This window comes from Agelaius tricolor, unplaced genomic scaffold (genome assembly GCF_023055355.1).
Source record: "Agelaius tricolor isolate 1412-34295 unplaced genomic scaffold, bAgeTri1.0.p SCAF_35, whole genome shotgun sequence".
NCBI classification, from domain to species: domain Eukaryota; kingdom Metazoa; phylum Chordata; class Aves; order Passeriformes; family Icteridae; genus Agelaius; species Agelaius tricolor.
Genome location: NW_027269295.1, coordinates 3,101,208 through 3,115,135, shown reverse-complemented (window position 1 = coordinate 3,115,135; position 13,928 = coordinate 3,101,208). Strand labels below are relative to the sequence as shown.

The 13,928-nt window shown below is 44.2% G+C and overlaps 1 protein-coding gene across 1 annotated transcript in view; it reads left to right on the top strand.

The window, feature by feature from the left end:
- Window positions 1–9,057: 9,057 nt before the first annotated feature.
- The window catches only part of FOXK2 (forkhead box K2), a 45,597-nt gene continuing 40,726 nt past the window's right edge, over window positions 9,058–13,928 (top strand). The window contains exon 1 of the mRNA XM_071452811.1: window positions 9,058–9,586. Within this exon, the coding sequence (XP_071308912.1) occupies window positions 9,093–9,586 (494 nt within the window). The 5' untranslated portion in view covers window positions 9,058–9,092. The remainder of the gene's footprint in view (window positions 9,587–13,928) is intronic.

The window sequence follows — 13,928 nt, the reverse complement described above, 5'->3', positions numbered from 1 at the left end:
CTCATGCCTTCCTAATAAAAAAAAAACCAACCAGGTGTTAAGAGGGAAAAAGAAGTTTGTGAGGATGCTTAGTAGATGTTTTCAATTCACTTGTTTTAAATTTTGATTTCTCCTTGATATCAGATCTTTGTGGTGTAAAATAGCAAAGGTGAGTTCCAAACTGCAGATTTATTTAATGGTGAGATGACATCAGGTGTTCTAGGAGAGGGTGAGTTTTGTGCTTAAAATTCTGTATTGGGAATTGGAGGAAAAAAATATTTTTAGATACAAAAATGTGTCTCTTTTGGATGTCCAGTGATTCTCTCTCCTTTCCTACTTCCATCCATCCTAATCTTGGTTTATTCAGTTACAGCTGTGAGTGATGTTTTTCTTCCCCTCTTGTCTACTAAAACCCTGCCTCTGCAATTACTGCAACTGTTTTATTGGGGGAAAATTGCCTTTCAGTCTTTTCTTACAAAGGAAGAAAATTAATGGAATGAGATTTTCAGCTGCATTTACATGGCTGGGTTGTGTAAAGACTGAACAGAATCACAGATTGCCAAAAAAAGTTGATAAACTGAGGGGAAAATGTTATCTGTGGAAGAAATTGAAGACTGATGCTGGTGTTAATTATAGGAAGCATGTTCTTACCTGTATTTGCTGTTTTCTTTAATCAAAATGGAGCAGAAATCAAAGAATGAGAGTGCATAAATCATGGGACATCACAGAAACACATTTTGTTGTACAAGGGCTCTTTAGGAGATTTGAAAAGCCTCTGAGGTGGTGGCCTACAGTTGCTGTACTTGGGGTTTTGTCACACTGACACAAACTCAGTTCCTAATGCTGCCTTCAGGGCTTGGCCAACCTCAGAGGGAGCCAAAGGCCCCTGCTTTGGAATTAAGAAAAATACCTTTATATTGTGCAACATTTCTCTTAAAGGCTGCAGAAAGTAAAACACAAAAAGGTCAGGCAGGAAACCATCACTGGCACCAAACTTGCAAATAAAATCATTTCTGCAGAGCTCTGTATCAGTAGATGACAAAAAACTGAATGATGTGTCACAGGACAGTTTGCAGAATTGTGCTTACATCAATGATCTGAGTGCTGCAAATAACTTCTTACTGAGTCTTTTCTAGGGAGGAAAACAGCCTTATTGAGTAAAATAGAGGCAATTTGAGTGGAAAGTGCCATTAGGGATCTGATGAGGGAAAATACAAATAGTCCCTTGAAACTGATTAGTAGAAAGTTAAAAATTCATCAGAATCCTGGAGCCTGCCAACACACTAATCAAGCTGTTGAACTGCTGAGCTTCTCAAGCCATCCCCAGCACTGACCAGCCCCAGGGCAGTGACAGAAATCTGCAGGGCAGGGCTTGTGTAGCTGCTCTATTTACAGCCAGGTTCTAAATTTCATAGTGCTTTACAAATATATTTTGGGTTAGAAACTTTAATGGTGATGTGTGAAAGTTGACTGATTTTATGTTTGTGTCCTTGGGAGAAAGGGCAACGTGTTTGTGAGCTGCAACCTACTAATATTTCAACTCTATTTTAAACTCTCACTTTCTGGTTTTATTTCTATCTAGGAATCCTGGTAGAAAGTGGCTGGATTTTATCTGCAAAGCTTTTGCACTCTGCAAGTTTCAGGTGGCACAAACAGCTTGTGAGAAGTCAAAAAAGTGCTGTAGTCCTGTAGCTGATGCTGTGGAATGTGCTCTGCTGTGTACTTGATGCATGTTGCTGTTTTTCTCTAATGCTGCAGTCTATCCTCAGAAAAGCTTTAAGTGCATTTAAAAATTGTCATGTATTATGGTCTATATATTAATTATACATATAGAAATGTTTCTTTTCATGATTTCTATTGAGCAAACTTTGCTCTTCTGTGGTTTGGGATTTGTTTTGTTTAGCCACGTGTTCAGGGAGGTTTGGGTTGAAAATTAGGAAAAGATTCTTCCTGCAGAGATCAGGAGAGTGTGGGGCACTGCCCAGGCTCCCCAGGGAAGGGCACAGCCCCAGGGCTGCCAGAGCCCCAGGAGAGCTGGGACAGCTCAGGGTGGGGTTTTTGGGTGTCCTGAGCAGGGCCACAGCTGGGCTGTGCTGATCCCTGTGGGTCTCTCCCAGCTCAGGATATTCTGTGATTCCTCAGCCCAGTTCTGCACCTCACTCACTGATTTGATACCAGGCAATGAAAAACTGAGTGTTGCTGACTGCAATGACTGGAACAAATACAAGCAGGTGGTTCCACATCCCTCTCGTGTTCAGTGCTGTCACCATGCAAACACTGAGCTCCCCTGGCAGCAGGGATGCCCCACAGAAGGCCCTGGATGGAATAGGGGGACTTGGAAACACTGCTGAGAAACTCTGGGTGCTCATCACAAGGTGGATTGATTATTTGGTGCTTGGAATACAGTCTGTTGCATCATTCCTTCTCTGAGACTGAAATGAAAACAGAGTATCAAATTAACCACTGGCTAATTCAATTAGCAAAATAAATTGAGGTGGAGGAGATGGGCTTTGAAGAACCCAAGTCCTCAGCAGAGAGATTTGTTCCTGTGTTGAACATCTGTCAGTAATTACTGTCCCTGAGCATCAGTAGCTTCTGGTCACAGGCTCTCTGCTGGCTCTTCCTAACACAGCCCCGTGGTGGCCTTTGACTGATGAGACTCAGCTTCATTTTTCTGCTCCTGATTGAGGTTTTGTAGTGCCTGAGTGTTGGTGTTCTGAATATCTGCTGAAGGGAACTTTTTTCCTCGTGTGTGCTTCTGTTTTCCCCAAAGGTCTCACCTTTATAGTGCTTATTATGCATCACTCAGGTGAACATGTAGAAGTGAGTGACATCTTTCTGCCTCAATATTCTATATTTGCAGTAGATAGAAATTGGTTTTCATTGATTTTTTTTCTTCTCTCCTTGTGTTGAAAAGACTTTGTTATTGATATTTGGGCAATATTTCTTTTTTTTAAAAGGTAATCTCAGACCTGTCTGTGCTGTCCATTTTGTATTGCAAAGCATGTTAACATGAGCCTGAATTTTGAAAAGATTCCTGTCTGTCCTGTCAGAAATGTTTGTATTCTCCCCTTGCCCTTCTGGAGGTTGCTTGAACACCTTGTGATTTGCACAGGACTCAAACAGAATCTGTTCACCACAACATTTGTTTGGGTTTTTTTTCCTAAATGGTTCTAAACCGCTATTGTTCAATATTCCCCTCCCAGAAAGGAGACAATAGTGTGACTTTCTCTCTCCCTTTTATCAAAACTTTAAATGCTTTATGTTTTAAAGATTAGCTGTAAACTTCCTTCAGTATCATAGAAAAAGCAATTAAATATGACAACCCTTCTGAATATTTTGAGATTTATTAGGAAAAAGAGAAAATCTTTGGAGCCAAACCTGAGACTGAATGTACTTCAGTATCTTGTTTTGTCTTCAGGAAGGGCATTCTCAAGCAGCTCCATCTTATGTCAGTGTTACAAATACAGCTGTGCAAGACTGGCTCTTGGTAGATTTTGGTATAAACAGAGAACAGAGGTTGGTTCTTGTGTTGGAGGATTCCTAACAGGGATGGAAAATGTCCTATTTTAAGTTCTTCAGGCTTTGGCTACACATTAAAAATACCAATGCTAAATACTTTATATGGATGTGAAAGCAGTGCTGCTGTCATCATATTCCTTATAGGATCTTTCTTTGTGTGCTTTGAATTCAGCCACTTTCTTTCTAGGCATCTTACAATATCTGTTTATAGAACATGAGGCTGTTCTCACAGTGCTTTTGCCTTATTACATGATTTCAATAACATTTGTCTCTGGTGAAAACAATTGCACTTTCTTAACCTTTGTGTAATAGTTTTTCATACCTCAGTATCTCAGTAATTCTCTTTTGAAGTTTGCTTTGTTCTGCACTTTTCCTGTTGGACACAGTAAGAAATATTTCAAAGACAGACATAAAGAAAATATGTCTTTTCACTGTTACTTTCTTTTTGGCTCTCTGTTGGCTGAGGAAAAAGCATTGATTTTAAAACAAACCCAAACCAAACTGATTTTGATAAAAACTTCATTTCTCACATGCTGAAACAATAAATTTCAATTAGAAGGCTCTGTCATGAAAATAATACTTGAAAGCCTCTTTTTCTTATTGATTCTTGTTAGCTTACACTTGGTACTGGTTTTGATTTACCTTTGGTTATGTTTCATGTACTTAATTCACATTTTAATTCAAAGAGTTGCTGTACATTTCTTGATCCAGCAAAGAGATAGGATGAACATTCCATTGCAGAAAAGGCAAAAAGAACTTGGAGAAAATTCTTGCAGTAGAATTGTGGCTCATAACTGATAGCAGTTACTAATGATCAACATTCAGTCCAGTGAGTGCTGCATTGGTGAGATCTGGTCCTGGGTAACAAAACTTCAGTGCTTTTGAATCACCAGGTCCAATTTTAAACATAAACTAGAACCTGAAGAATAATGAAGAATAAATATAATAATAATATATTCTTATTATTCTTATAATAAATAAGAATAATGAGCTATTTCTTTGGCAAAGCTCTGGGTCATGCAGGGCTGGATTGCAAAGCAAGGGGGGGTTTGCATTTCCAGTTAACACACACTGCTGCTGCAGCTTCTGAAAATCCTTTGGTGGTAAAAAACAAATAAATCCAGTGTAAAAAAAATAAATAAATCACTCCTTTCAGAGTGATTACCTGGAAGAGTGGAGGGGATGCTCTCTGTTCAAGGATCTGGGGCTGTGCCTTTATCCCTTTGGTCACTACAAAGTTCCAGCATGCTCACCTCCTCGAACTGCTTGAGGTCAGTTATGTAATTGCTCTTTGCAGATAAGAATTAATTAGCCTGATTATTTTTCATAGCTTTTGGATGGCTTCCCCACCTGGAGAGGAGCAATTCCTCTGTGGCAGTGAGTGCTGAGCCAGAAGCTTTCTGCCTTGCACTTGGAAGAAGTGCTGAGTGGTTCTTTGGGTTGTGTGAGGAAGCAGGCAGCCTGGGGCTGGAATGCAAAGGATAATAAAGCAGTTCCACAAAGGAGCTGGCCAGCCCTGGGTGGCTTTGGCTTGTGCAGTGCTCGTTTCCCTTCTCTCCCAGGTCAATAGCACGTTAACAAGTGGAGCTCAGGTAGCTCTGTTTGCCCTCCTCCCTGCTCTTCCTACAAAAAATGTGTTCTGGATGTCTTAGGTTTTTTAAGAGAATTGCACTTTACAGCTTTATTGCTTAAAGAGGTGTGAAAGTCATCCATAAAGGAAAGAAATGCTAACATGTGAGGTACAGTAGTTTGTTTTCTCCTGTTATTATTAAAGTCACTTCAGAAACTGGCTGGGTGTAGCTGGAGAGCTTCCCACCATGCCAGGCATTTGCTGTTTTCCACATTTTGCAGCAATTACACAGTGCTTTTTTAACACTTTCCCGTTGACCAAAATGCATTTGGGAGAGAATGACTGAATCCCAGCACGAGTCCTGCTAAGTTTTACACACCTTGTTAAATTTAAGCATGTGAAGAGCTCCAGGATAGTTCCTGGGATTACTCAGAAATGTGGCTGTGGGTTTGAGGCTCTGTTGGAGGAAGCTGTTACTGCTTACAAGAGGCTTCTCACCTTGGGAAAGGAAAAAATGTGCTTGTGAGGTATAGGGATATTAATATGGGAAATCTTTCTTCATTCAGTTGCACAGGGTCTGGTATTTGGAGGGCTCATTTTGTTATATCACATGTGAATGTTACTGAAGTGGTTCTGACAATTAACTTTGTAGGATTTTGTTTACTGAAAATCAAATCTCACTGGAAGCCTGGGACACTTGCTGTAATAAAAAGATTATGGATGGCTCCTGATAGCTTTTAAAAGCTGTTTAATTGCTGGTTGTGTCAAAGTAAGCAATTAAGGTCACTTAATCTACTTGATTATTCATCATATTCCTCTAGTAGTACTCTGTGCTTGGGGTCTGTGAAAATGTGCATCCTGAGAAGCTGCTGCACTCATTCATAGCCCTCAGGACAGGGCACATGTAATAAGAAAGAAAACTTCATTCCATGGCAGTGCAAGCAGCTGTGAATGAATGCCCTTGTGTTGCTACAGCAGGAGCTTCAAGGAAAAATGAAAAGTCTAAAAATGTGTAGTCATTTAAAGGCAGGTTGATCACATAAAACAGTATGAATGGATTAGCTCTTAGATGGTATTTACACATTTCTATTAACCTCAGGGCAGATGGTTTTAAGATTAGATGGTACAGGTGCTTCATTTCTGTGATGCAGTCAGATGCTGCTGCAGAATATGGTGGGGACTGGATAACATTGGGTTACTTGACATGAAGTAGAAAAATGGAAGAAGTGCTTTGAGAGCTTGTTCAGTGCCACTGGCCATTGCAGAAGTTGATTGGGATGATTAAATTTTGGTCAGGAGCTTCATTCTGTCCTGAGTAGTTAAGGTGGATGTAAGGCAGACAGAGAAAAAGGCCTTTTGCTGTCAGTCAGCTGGCAGGGGAAAAAAGCATGAAGAGGATTATCTGCAGTGCAGCTCTGACATCAGGGCCTGGTTTTGTTCCACAAGTGGATTTTTGGGGAACCCAGAGAACAAAGAGAATGTTCTGTCAGTGTGAGCTGTTCACCACTTGTACCTGCTCTGGTTCCTGCTGTGTGCAGCACAGACCTGCACAGGTCAGGGTGACCTGTACCTGTGCTGTGTGATCACAAAGCAAGTGACTAAATCTGCTCCAGTTTAGGAAAACATGGACAGAAGGATCTCAGCTGTCCTCTTGAAGTGAATGGAGCTTCTGACACTGGGGTCTGGTGTTTGCTCTGCAGCGGTGCTCATGCAAAAAGCAAACAGCCCTGCTGGTGTTCAGTTCCTTTCCACAGAGCAGCTTAGTGATGGTGGGGCCCTTGGAAAGAAATTTCAGTGCAGGCAGATTACAAACCTTCAGCATTCCATGTCAGTGCTCTCTGTGTTGTTCTGCATGAACAGGACAGGATCTGTATCAGCTCTGTGAATTCAGTACTGCTGGTTATTAATGAATTAATACAAATTAAGAAAGCTGTGATTCACATAACGGTGAAGTAGCAGCAGTGCCTTTGAGTCCTGCAAACTGAGCAACCATCAGGGTGGTGAAAAGTGCTGCTGGCCTGATGGCAATTCACCTGGCTGCTCTCCCATTCTGCCACTTCTCTCCCTCTGCAGGCGTGGGGTGTGTTAGGAGATGGCAATCCATGGGTAATTCCAGCCAGCAGGGCCTCAGGATCCCAAAGCGATTGTTAGCAAAGCAGGCACAACATTGCTGTTGCCAGCAGAGCCAAGGGATAAAAACAAGCTGAGAATCAGGGAGTCATAACTGCCTCTCTGATGCTCCACATTTGCTGTGCCAAACATATGTTGGTATAGAAGAAAGTCTGATTCTAAATACCAGAGTGTGGGCAAGATTTAACTAAAGTTTCTGTAAAAGAAACCAAAGCTCTAAACTGTTGCTATATTTTACTGCATCTGCTGTGCATATGAGATTGTGTAAATGGACTGAACCAGTATGGAATTGTGTTCTAGCTGCCTATAAGAATTGCTGATACAATCCTAAGGGTAAAACTAAGGTTTGCCATCACTTTGCAGGTAGCAGGTACCATATTCTGTTCCTAAGCATTCACAAAATAGTTCTACAGTTGAAGATCTGTTGACTCAAATGTGCAAACCCAAAAGTTTCAATTTCAACTTGACTGCTGGATGTTTGTTAGCAGGCTGACTGGTTTTTGGCTGAAGTGTAAAAATGTTTAATGTCTTTTGGATTCACAGAATGGTTTGGGTCAGAAAGGACCTAAAGTTCATCCCCCTGCCATGGGCAGAAACACCTTCCACCAGACCAGGCTGCTCCAAACCTCATCCAACCTGGCCTTGAACACACCTGGGGATTGGGCAGCCACAGCTTCTCTGGGCAGTTATTTTTATTAATAAATAATTGTGAGCTTCAGTACTGTAAAAACCCCAACCAACACAACCCTTTTCTCATCAAACTATGGTGAGGTTATGGAGCTGTTACGGTGACACGTTTGCAGTGCATATGTTGGTAAATAAGCATGAATACATTTTAGCACCCTCTTCACAGTTTATAGCCAAACGTGTTTAACTGTTTACTTTTCAGTTTTGACAGTGCCTGGTCCCTGTAACAATGAGTATTTGGATCAGGTAAAATATTTTCATTGCAGATGCTGTATTTGTCCCTGTAACAATGAGTATTTGGATCGGGTATAATATTTTCATTGTAGATGCTGTATTTGTTGAACTGTGTAAAATTAATGCCATCTTTTTTGGTAGCCTGTGCCGTTTTCAGGTCAGAGCGATGCTGTGGGGTCTCGCTGAGTGTTTCCATGCTGTCACCCGTGCCACTGCCGCTGTGTGCCGTGCCCTCGGAGCAGTGACACCCAGCACTCGGTGTCTGGGTGCCGTGTCAGGTCACTCCTCCTTGTGCCCTGGTTCCTCTGAGAAAAGTGGGGCTGAGCCGAGCTGTGTGCACAGACACAGCCTGCCCTGCCTGGAACCTGGGCATTTGAAACACTCTGCTGCTTTTCCATGCATGTTACAAAACTCTGACAGGGCGGAGTTACCTTTAGCTTTAACATCGCCCTCACAAGGCTGTCACGTCAAACTTTAGTTTTAGTTTTATTATTTGTTAATAATACGGTATTTTGAGGCTAAATTTGAGCAGTTACTGCCTAGTGGTTCTTGCTCACCCTCTAGCACTATTCGTCTACTTGTATTTATTAAATTTTCCATTCTTCTCCCTCTCCCCCCGCGCCCGGTGCCGTTCCTGAGGGCGCTGCTTGCGGACGGCAGGTGCGGGGCCCGGATCCCCGCCGGAGGCTGCAGGTGGCCGAGAGGGAGGGCAGGAGCTGCGGGGACCTGGCCGGCAGGGGCGGCCGTCCCGGAGCCGGCTCCGTCCCTCCCCTCCCGTCCTTCTCCTCCCCTCCCATCCCTCTCCTCCCCTCACGGCCGGCGGGCGGGAGGTGCCGCCGGGGCAGCTCCGCCCCGCTCCCCGCGCGCGGCTCCGCTCCGCGTTTTCCGGGCCGCGCCCCTGCGCTCGTGCGCCGACGCTCGGACGTGCGGGGCCGGCGCCGCTCGCCATTGGCCGCGCCGCCGTAGCCCCATGGGCGTGCGGGCCGCGCATTGGCTCCGCGCGCTGTCAATCAGCGCGTGGCTGCGTCAGGGCCGGGTGCGCGGCCCCGTTCCCTGCTGTGTGCGGGGCCGGCGCGGGGCCGGTGCGGGCGGGGCCGCGCCTCGCTCGTCCCTCGCTAAGATGGCGGCGGCGGCGGCGGCGGCGGCCGTGGCGCGGCTCGAGGGCCGGGAGTTCGAGTACCTCATGAAGAAGCGCTCGGTGACCATCGGCCGCAACTCGTCGCAGGGCTCGGTGGACGTGAGCATGGGCCACTCCAGCTTCATCTCCCGCCGCCACCTCGAGATCTTCACCGCCGCGCCCCCGCCGCCGCCGGCCGGCGCGGACGGGCCGCCGCCCCCGCCGCAGGGAGACCCGGCGGGCGGAGCGGGGGGCGACTTCTACCTGCGCTGCCTCGGCAAGAACGGCGTGTTCGTGGACGGCGTGTTCCAGCGGCGCGGGGCGCCGCCGCTGCAGCTGCCGCGAGTGTGAGTACGCGGGGCCGGCGCTGCGGGGCCCGCCGGAGGCCGCGGGTGCACATGGCGTGTGACAGGCGAGAGCGGCCCCGTCCTGCCCGCGCCTCCGCCGGCACCGCCCGGCACCGCCGCCGTGCCCTCCGCCGTGTCCTTCCCCCGCACGGAGCGCCCGGCGCGGGCTGGAGCGGCCTCGGGCTGGCCAACAGAACCGGGGACAGCCCGGGCGCTGCTCGCGGGTGTCAGGGGAACCGGGCGGGCGGTTCTGCACGGCCCCGGGCTGGCCAACAGAACCGGGGACAGCCCGGGCGCTGCTCGCGGGTGTCAGGGGAACCGGCCGGGCGGTTCTGCACGGCCCCGGGCTGGCTGCGGGAGTCCTGCAGCCCCCTCGGTGCTTTGGCACAACCGGGGGCTTGTTCTGGTTTTGGTGATAGTTTCTGCTGCTTTGCCTAATTCGAACGTTTATTCTGATGGGTAAACTGAATCATCCACGTGAAATGCTTCTGCTGGCCTTAGCGTTTTAAAGTGTTTTCGTTACGTGACAGCAAATGTATTAAGAGGTTTTAAACGGTGATACATTCCTTTGCCATTACCAAACATTAACTGTCTGTGCAAAATGATTTTCTAGGGCAATACGTGAGGCCTGCCCCCGACATTTAAGGCCGTGTTGAACTGTAAATAAGTGATCTGTGCTCTGAGGAGTCACATGTAGGAAAAGTGAAAGTGTTTTGGTTTAGTGTATTTTAGCTTCCTTGACTAAGAAATACCTCAGACGTTACGAGTGCTGTGCCTTTATAAAGCACATGCCATCAGTGACACAGCCTGAATGCCCTGTGAGCTTTTAAACTATGGTCAGGATATTGATGGTGTGTATTTTCTGCTCTGTCGGCCTAATGTTAGTTGTGTCACCTGGTTTCTCTGTGAAAATCAAATTGTCTTACCTTGCTGCTTTCTAGGAAATGCTCATTCTGAAGGGCTTGAACAGTGCCAATGTGTAGTCCTGGATATAGTTGGAGGACTTGTTTGACCTTTAACTGTCAGTTCTATTTTTGCTTTCTGCTTTTAATATTAATAATTATTTGGCATATGGTTAATCTGTGTTTTAATCTAACGCCTTTATGAATGCAGATCAAATACTTTTTCCTTTATAAGCACTGCAGTATAATATACTATTTGTAAGCACAATTGTGCATGATCTATGTTGATTTCAAACCGTCTAGAATTAGTTGGAGTAATTGAGTCAGCAACATTCTTTTAAATGTTACCTGAGGAAACATTTAAAAGAGGAAAAAAGAAGTACTTCTTCATGCTGTCCACTGATTTGTAATTTATTCTAGTTCTTTCCATCAGTGTCACTTTTCAAGTGGAAAGAAGATTCAGAAGGATTTTTTGTCTCACTTTTTTATTGAACAATGATGAAAAGTTGTGTGTAGTTAAAATTTCTTCGCTGGTGAACACGTGGGTGGTGGTGCAGGAACTGGCATTTGCTGTGTTCAGAGGTGCCACCATTCCTTGGGCTGTGCACACACAGTTCCCAGAGCTGCTGCGAGTGGTTATCCCCTGGTTACAAACTGGAGATTGGGCCAGTAAATCAAAGGTGCCCCTGGCCAGGAGCTGGAGCGGGGTGAGCATCACCTCGGAGGGCAGGAAGAGTCTGCAGCCCCAGAGTTACACTGGTGATTAACGCTGCTACTTTGTTGCTTTGTTAAAAACAAACCTGTTCTAAAACACGAGTCTTGCTGGGGTTGAATGGGGAAATAGTAGTTTCATTATTTGCAAAGCTGTTTTTTTTGAACAGAAGTCTTCAGGCAAATTCAAGGTACTGTCTCCTTTTAGGAAGTGCTTGCTGATGACTAATATTGTTTGTAGTCCTGTTCTTGAATTTTGTTGTAGATTTAATTGGTCACACTGAAGGTGGTCTCCTGGATTTTAAGAGTCAAACTTAATTACTTTAGTATAATGTAAACATTAATTAATGGTTGAAGTGTGATGGGAAAGAAAGTGGTTTTGGTGTGAGCTCAAGATTGATGATTGCCAGCCTCCAGCTCAAGTAATCACCAGATCTATTTTTGCTGTTCTTTAATCCTCCTCTGTTGCCAGTAATAAATATGCTTTGCCTATGACTTCACAATCATCGGAAATTTTAATGGCAGGTGAAGTTGAAAAACTGTAGAGTGGCCTGTTCCCTTCTGTTTGTTTTTAAGTGCTCCTGGAGACCAAGGATGGGGGGTCCATCTCTGTTTTGTCTGATTAATAGTGACTTAAAAAGGTGCCAAGTACAGTACTCTTACAGACTTTAAATCTCTTATTTGCCTGTCACTAATAATTGTATATAGTTCCAGTGTCCTTGGCCTTTTTTTGTTTCAGCACAGTGGTTAAATTTGACTGCATTAATAATATTACTGAACTCATTGTTTTTGCAAGGAAAAAACAGCAATGCACCTTGGTAGTCTCCTGCAAAACACACATTTTAAACATCTGGGGAAATTAAATGATTAATGTTAGAGTATACACTTACCTGTAATAAAGGCATCTTTTTTCTGCAGATAGAAATGTCATGAAACATGGAATTACTGTGCCTTAAGATAAGTGTTCTGGTTGCTATTTTTAATGCCTCCCTGGAAGCCTCGCTGGCAATTCAAATGTTGAAGTTATCAAGCAGGAGGTAATAGCAGTGGGAAGTGTGTTTTTGTTTTTGCAGTTCTTGACAGACTCCCATCCCTCCTTGTGTATGTACAAACCAGCTGTCGTCTTGTGAGCTGAATCAAGTGGGGGTGGGGAGAAAAAAGCCATTTTTGAGTGTGTCCAGCAAGGAGCTCTCCTGTCAGTGTCATGGCACACATGGGATGAAAGAGGTTACAGAGGCTCCTGCTCAAGACACTCAGATCAAAACAAGAAATGAATATTTCTACAGCCACCTTTGAGATGCACAGACTGTCCCTCTCCAGTTCCTAAAGTTCACGTTTTTTAATTGCTTTCATTTGCTGCCTGTGGAATTCCCCCTGCCTTCAGTGAAAGCATTGATTGGATATATTGCTAGGTAAATCACAACATCAATATTTGCTTTGGAGGTACTTGGCTGGATAAATACCTTTTGTGCTGGGCAGAGCAGCGGTTGTTGTCAGAGCTGTTGTGTACAGCTTTTGGAGAGGCAGGATTCCAGGCAGATGTAACTGATACAGCTGGAAAAACAGACAGACTTCTGGGTACAGCTTTGCTCTGAAGGAGTGCTTTTGTTTTGGTTTGATTTTTGGGTTTCTGGATGTGCTTTGTGCATTGGCCTTTGAATTCACAGAACTCAGGACATCTTGGACTTCACTGTTCTGAGGCAGCCTTACTCATTTTGACAAACCCATAGATTTTGTATTTTAGTCATTACTTTTGGTTTTGCTTTTGTGGAAGTAATTTGTGATTCATAAACAAGATGCCATGAACATAGGAGCAGCATTTTTAAGTCAGGTCACAGATGCATTTAGTCCATGACCTGCCTTCAGGAGTGGGCAGTAGCAGATGCCCAGGAAGGAGCATAAAAATGGATTAATACAAATGGTTGTGTTTTGCTTGGTTATTCTTTTGGATCCAAAGTCAGAGTTCAATTCCTCTTGAGTTAAAATTATTTACTGTTTGCATTTTTTCTCTCTCTTTTTTTGGTAGTTGAGTTTGGGTAAACCTCCTCTATCCTCAGTGTCTTTGGATAGTGAATTCTGCAAAGTAATTGGAGCCCATGTTGGGAAAAATACCTCTTTTTGCTGAGTTTTTGGAACCTGATGCCTGGTAATTTCATTTGATCCAACTGAAGCTCTTTTCTAGTAAGAGACAGTAAATAACTCTCCCATTCTGTCATTCATTCTGCAGACTTCTTTACATTACTAAGTGTGGGTGCTCTTACAGTAAATGACATCAAGTACGTTTTACTTTAGCTTAACATTTCCTGACTAATCCTAAATTAAACCTGTGTAGCTGAAAACTAAAATTTCATTTGTTTGGATTCCTCTGATTTTCCTCCTGGTAATCAGAGGGCTGAATCAATAATTTCAGCTTGGTTTTGTAGTCTGGAACTACAAGCTGGGGTTATTGCTGCCTTTAAGCAGTAGAAGTTCTCCTGCTGATGAAAGCTGGTCGATTCTGAACAAGGATCAAGTGTATCTATTCCCTGAGTCAATTCTTTGGAAAACTTTATTATGTTCAGTGTTACCAGTCCAGGAAACAGATTGTAAAGAGCCTCAAATATATCAGTGCACTTTTTCTGTCATCTAATTGCAGTTATTTAAATCATGTGCAAAGCTGTGATGTCTGTGTGGTTGGAGCTGTGACTCTACATGTGCTCCATGGAAATTTCTCACTGGAAACATCTGTG